This window comes from Hypomesus nipponensis, chromosome 7, assembly GCF_054491055.1.
Source record: "Hypomesus nipponensis isolate SF chromosome 7, ASM5449105v1, whole genome shotgun sequence".
Taxonomy (NCBI): Eukaryota; Metazoa; Chordata; class Actinopteri; order Osmeriformes; family Osmeridae; genus Hypomesus; species Hypomesus nipponensis.
The window spans coordinates 10744001-10750000 of record NC_140367.1 but is presented as its reverse complement, the minus strand read 5'-3'; the positions used below and the strand labels follow the sequence as shown (position 1 = coordinate 10750000).

General features: G+C 55.2%; 1 protein-coding gene across 10 annotated transcripts in view; it reads right to left on the bottom strand.

Moving 5' to 3' along the window:
* The window catches only part of flncb (filamin C, gamma b (actin binding protein 280)), a 55304-nt gene that overhangs the window by 10698 nt on the left and 38606 nt on the right, over positions 1–6000 (bottom strand). For 5 of the 10 annotated variants that reach the window (XM_084701692.1, XM_084701695.1, XM_084701687.1 and 2 more), the window contains 9 exons: positions 4809–4971; positions 4340–4500; positions 3994–4161; positions 3732–3855; positions 3349–3505; positions 1678–1867; positions 1555–1578; positions 1104–1351; positions 733–825 (listed from right to left, as the gene is read on the bottom strand). In XM_084701692.1, coding sequence (XP_084557818.1) covers positions 733–825; positions 1104–1351; positions 1555–1578; positions 1678–1867; positions 3349–3505; positions 3732–3855; positions 3994–4161; positions 4340–4500; positions 4809–4971 — 1328 coding nt within the window. The remainder of the gene's footprint in view (positions 1–732; positions 826–1103; positions 1352–1554; positions 1579–1677; positions 1868–3348; positions 3506–3731; positions 3856–3993; positions 4162–4339; positions 4501–4808; positions 4972–6000) is intronic. The other 5 variants (XM_084701693.1, XM_084701696.1, XM_084701689.1 and 2 more) reach the window with 2 other exon arrangements.

The following is a 6000-nucleotide window of genomic DNA, read 5'->3' as shown; positions in this document are numbered from 1 at the left end:
CCCTAGAGAGAGTCATGCACCACACCCACAGCACCACAATACACTCACAACACAGCACAAGCAGAAAGACGCATCTGAGCATACTCTGAGCTTGAACAGAACCCACAACAGGGCCAGCATGAGTCTGGGCAGAGAGAGGAGGGGATGGGGGTTGGGAGGCGTGGGGAGAGAGAGGAGGGGATGGGGGTTGGGAGGCGTAGGGGAGAGAGAGGAGGGGATGGGGGTTGGGAGGCGTAGGGCAGAGAGAGGAGGGGATGGGGGTTGCGAGGCGTAGGGCAGAGAGAGGAGGGGGATGGGGGTTGGGAGGCGTAGGGGAGAGAGAGGAGGGGATGGGGGTTGGGAGGCATAGGGGAGAGAGAGGAGGGGATGGGGGTTGGGAGGCGTAGGGGAGAGAGAGGAGGGGATGGGGGTTGGGAGGCGTAGGGGAGAGAGAGGAGGGGATGGGGGTTGGGAGGCGTAGGGGAGAGAGAGGAGGGGATGGGGGTTGGGAGGCGTAGGGGAGAGAGAGGAGGGGATGGGGGTTGCGAGGCGTAGGGCAGAGAGAGGAGGGGATGGGGGTTGCGAGGCGTAGGGGAGAGAGAGGGGGAGGGGGGGGTCGCAGCAGGAAGGTAGGAGGACTCGTACAGTAAGCAGGCTGGAGGGATGGGAGGAGGTGTGTGTGGATGTGGACGGGGGCTTAGTTGGAGTTGTCAGGGGGTGGGATGAATAGTTGGGAGGGGGTCAGGTGTGTACCCAGTGAGGGGGGTAGCCCACGTAGGGTGCGTAAGGCTGCTGGAGCTGCAGCTTGTCACATGGTTCCTCTATGATAGGGGTGGTGTCACTGGCCTAGCAGGGAGGTAAGTCACACGTTTAGGGATCCGACACACACCATGTACCGTCCACTAACACCAGTCCTACTGAGGGGATGATTCCTTGTTACTTATTAAGTCACACCATGCAACTGGTATCATTCATTATCAGTTAGATAACAAACCACAGTACATTACAGTATGTTGTGTAAAACTCACACGTCAACAGTACGTTAAAACGTGCACACTTCCACCCCTCCACCCCCCCCAAAAAACGACATTTCCCAGGATTCAACAGTCCGGGAAGCGGCTCACCACCACATGGAAGGGGCTGTTGGGAATGTGCTCCCCTCCGAAGCGGATGGTGATGACGTATTTCCCCGGCTCGGGCGCCGTGTAGTAGATGTCGAACGTCCCGTCGGCGTTCTCCACCACGTCGACGTCGAGCTCCGCCCCGTCCGGCGTGGACACCTTGCAGGTGACCTTCCCCTTCCCGGCCGCCTTGGCGTCCACGGTAATGACCGTCTCCTCCCCGATCTGGATGGTCGGGCCGAGACCTACACCTGGCGAGGAGGACCGGACACATGAGGAGACGGACGACAGACGGACGACAGACGGACGACAGACGGACGACAGACGGACGACAGACGGACGACAGACGGACGCGGCAGACGGCCAGCTCAAGTCCGCATGCGATCGATCGATGAACAAAGATGTCAATAAAGAAATCGGGGGTCGTTGCCCGCCTGTAAAGAAGGACACTCACCCAATCCGTGCCCTCCGATTGATACTGTTGATTAAAAGAACCAAACAATAAGCCTTGGACGTTCTACACCGTAAAAGCTTAACATGGCAAAATCAACGTGTGTGTGTGTGTGCGAGCACCGACCTGTGACCAGACACTTGCTGGCGTCCCCGCTGGGCAGGGCGTGGATGCGGTAGGGGGAGTATGGGATCTCGTCCCCGCCGTACTTGATGGTGATGGTGTAGCGACCCGTCATGTCCGGCACGTAGGACACGGTGTACGTTCCGTCTCTGTTGTCGCGGATGTTGGCCTTCTTGGGCTTGCCCTCTGGGTCCTAAAGGCACAGGGGTTTGGAATGAGTGCGCGCGCGTGCATGTTTGTAGGGGTGAGTGTTCCTTTTGTATGTGTGTGTGCTTTTGTGTGTGTGTGTGTGTCCATGGGGGTGAGTGCGAGCACCTATGCCTGTGTGCATGGTCTGTTGGTCTGAGGGTATTTGTGCGTGTGTGTGTGTTTGTGTGTACTCGCACGCAACACTACCAGTATACAGGGTCTATGTCGTGTCATCTCCTCAACATGACATTCCACATAGCTGTATATACGATGCAGACAACGATGGGATTCATTAACATTGAGAATGAATGGAGCTGCTAAGCTACGTGAGCAGCCTGGTTAGTGGTCTACACAGGAACACCACGTTAGCCTATTAGCCAAACCCAATGGTGGTCAGTCCACAAAGACCGGGAGGTAGAGAGGGATACTGGGAGGGTGTGGGGAGAGGGGTGGGGAGCAAGGGGTGGAATACCGGCAAGTGACACCATAATCTGTGTTTTGCGCTACGGGCCGGCCTCACTCTCACTTCGCTCAGGAGAAACTTGCACTTCCACATCCAAAAACAAGCCCCCCCACCGGTTCTCCTGGGTTCCACCTCCACCAGGGTTTTGAACGTGCCAACCGTCCCCACCGCCATCAGTGAAGTTTCAGCCCTGGTGTCACCCTACACGACAACACCTGGACTTCAAACCCTTGTTCTGGAACATACGGACTGCGGAGACAGCGTCTTCATTCCACAGAGAGAGTGCAGAAAGTAAAGGAAATCTCGAAATGTCCCCACCGCGAAAAAAAACTTGAGGTTTCCACTGTCCACCATTTTGGGGAGCCCTACGATATCCGTAGGCAGTGCCTCAGAGCCCAGGTTGGGTGTGGGGAAAAGGAGGTAGGGAGGGAACAAGGGGTGACGCCAGACAGTGTGAATGGGGGGGTGGGGGGGGGGGGTGGAGGTGAAAGAGGAGGCCGGAGAAAAGAGAGAAAGAGGCCTTACACAGCCTTTCTTAAGAATATGGAAGGGGATGGTTCCCTTGACTATATGTCTCTCCCACACCCTCCTGCCCCAGTCCTCCACAAACACAGAAGCCTCGTGGCCGCACCCATCTGGATCCTGCAGCGACAGGCAGACATGTCACAGCAACACACCCCACCCCCTGACCCTCACAGGAAGTGATGTCAACAGCGGGGGGTTATGGTAGGATACAATTTCAGACAAAACTAGTTTGGGAAAAAAATCTGCAATAAGCATTAAGCCAACCGGCAAGACTGAAGAAAGGATATTTCTAATCATGTCTAAATGAGGTGAATGAAAAAATGTCTATGCAAACGAAATGAAAATTGTGCAGCATTATGGCTAATGATCACATTATAATATTATAAGAAATCTTATAATATCACTTCTCACGTGTTATGAGGACCTTGGAGTGTCGCACCCTACATCTACGGAGGTGCTTCCTGTTTGGACAGGAAGTGGCGGCGGTGGCGACGTACCAGTATCTGCACGGTGAGCAGGCCCTCGCCCGCGTCCCTGGCATCGATGGTGAACTCCACGGGCAGACTGGCGGGTACACCCTGGGCGTTGAGACCCGGTCCGCTGGCACGCACCTTACTGGCATCGTGGGCGGGTAAGGTCTTGATCTTAAAGGGACTGGAGAGAGGGGAGAGGGGGAGAGTGAGAGATGAATAGAGAGGGATAAATATGAGAGAGAGAGAGAGAGAGAGAGAGAGAGAGAGAGAGAGAGAGAGAGAGAGAGAGAGAGAGAGAGAGAGAGAGAGAGAGAGAGAGAAATGAAGACAGATCTAGAGAGGCAGAGCAAGATGGCACAGACGGACATTCGAGGGAGGTCGTGGTCTGGACTGGTGGAGGTACGGACCTGCGAGGGACTTCCTGGTCGGCGTACTTCACACACACCGTGTAGGGCCCGTCCTTGGCCGGCGTGTAGGTGACGGTGTGGATGCCGTCCCCGTTGTCTGAGATGCTGATTGGTTCGGCCACGCCTAGGGGGAGGGACACTCAATGATCTGAACCGAACAGTCCCTTTTTAGAAACATGTTTTTGCACATCCTCACAAAAAGAGTGTGTGTGTGTGTGTGTGTGGATGGGTGTGAGTGAGTGAGGCGTGTGTGTGTCCTCACCAGTAGGTCCATACAGCACCACCTCCAGGGGGGCCATCCCAGCCTTGCTGCAGTCCACAGTGAAGGTCTGAGGGACATGGGCTCTCACCCCGCTCCCCAGCCCTGGACCAGAACACCTCACCTTACTGGGGTCAACCAACTCCCGCACTGGCACACGGAACGGACTGCCTGCAACACACACACACACACACAGACAGACACACACACAGACACACACAGACGTAACAGGAAGCCGTGAAGAAAACATTTCATTTATATTTTAGAGTGCACCTACATATTAATGACAACAATATACAGTATTTATTCAAGCAGGAAGAGGTTTGGATCAGAGGAAGTGACATCAGACCTGGGATGGGCAGTCCTCCAAAGGTGATGTTGACGTCGTAGTCCCCGGGAGTGAAGGGGATGTACTCCACGCTGCAGCTGCCATCTTTGTTGTCCTTGCAGGACATCTTGGCCTCCGATGGGCCCTCGATGGCCAGGCCCAGACCCCCGGTACCAGCACCCCTGAGGGAGGGAGAGAGGGAGGGATTGGATGGTGGGTCAGGGAAACAGGAAAGGGACAGAGGAGAGAGAGAGAGAGAGAGAGAGAGAGAGAGAGAGAGAGAGAGACAGAGAGACAGAGAGACAGAGAGAGAGAGAGAGAGAGAGAGAGAGAGACAGAGAGAGAGAGAGAGAGAGAGAGAGAGAAAGAGAGAGAGAGAAAGAGAGAGAGATGAAAAGACAAAACCTCGACTTCAACCACAAATGCACCGTGTCCTTCCAAAACAATCAGTATCGGTATCTTTTCATCAGGATCCTCCCGCGTACAGTACCTGGTTTCCACGGTGAAGCGGTTGGGCTTGTTGACCAGCCCCTCCTCCAGGCCGGGCCCGTAGGCTCGCACGCGGCTGGGGTCACAGCCCTCGGTGACCGCCACTCTCAGGGGACTCTTGGGCACCGCCACGTCACCGTACAGCACCTCGATCAGATGCATGCCTGGACACACACACACACATACACACACATACAACAGGATGAAAAATTGCATTTTGGGAGACATACACAAACAACCCAAAAAGTAAATGTACCCGTTCGAATGCGTATACAGAGGGATACAGTACAGGGAAAGCTATGAATTTGAAACGGTGCATCTCGGTGTGTGTTGATAGGGCAAGAGGGACAGAAAGAGAGCGGGAAAGAGTGTGTATGCACACCGTGCGCCCAAGAGAAAGCGACGAGACGAGAGAAAGAGAGAGAGACAGAGACAGAGAGGAGGCGTGTCTCGAACAATTCCAGAACAGAAGCTGCCGCAAGGTGTGCGCGTGGCTGTCCCACGATGCACGGGGGCTGAACATGACATGCATCCTTATCAGAGGGAAACCATCTGCCCTGAACAGACAGAGCAGGCACCAGCTATTAATACCTCAGCACCCCACACCACGCACCCCCGACACCCTACCTCTCTCTTTCACCCACTCCCTCCCTCTCTCTCTCCATCTCCCTCTTACACTGGGAGCGGTGGAAGTTGCTTTCATCCATTTAGTTAATTAGTTTGGCCTTTCCATTCCTGCCTTCCTTCCCTCCTTCCTTCCTTCCTTCCCTCCTTCCTTCCTTCCTTCCCTCTCTCCCTCTTTCTCTCCTTCTACATGGAAGGTTTAGCTCGGTGGCTAGAGCACTTGACTGCAAATCAAGAGGCTGCACGTTTATTTTGCCCCTGCATGGTTCTTCACTTTGGATAATGGCGTCTGAACAAGGAGCACGTTGTAGTGGTTATCTTGGATCGATAAATGCCCCCCTTGTTCCTAATGTCCTCCCCATCTTTCTCTGTCCCACACAGACACACTCACAGTATTCACAGTCGGGCTCATATACACTTCTCCATCCATCCCTCCCTTAAACCCCCCCCTCCCCGCCGCTCTTTCTACCTCCTTCCCCCTCCTTCCCATCTCCCCCTCTCCCCCCCTCCCCCCCTCCCCCTCTCCCCCTCTCCCCCCCCTCCCCCCTCCCCCCTCCCCCTCCCCCCTC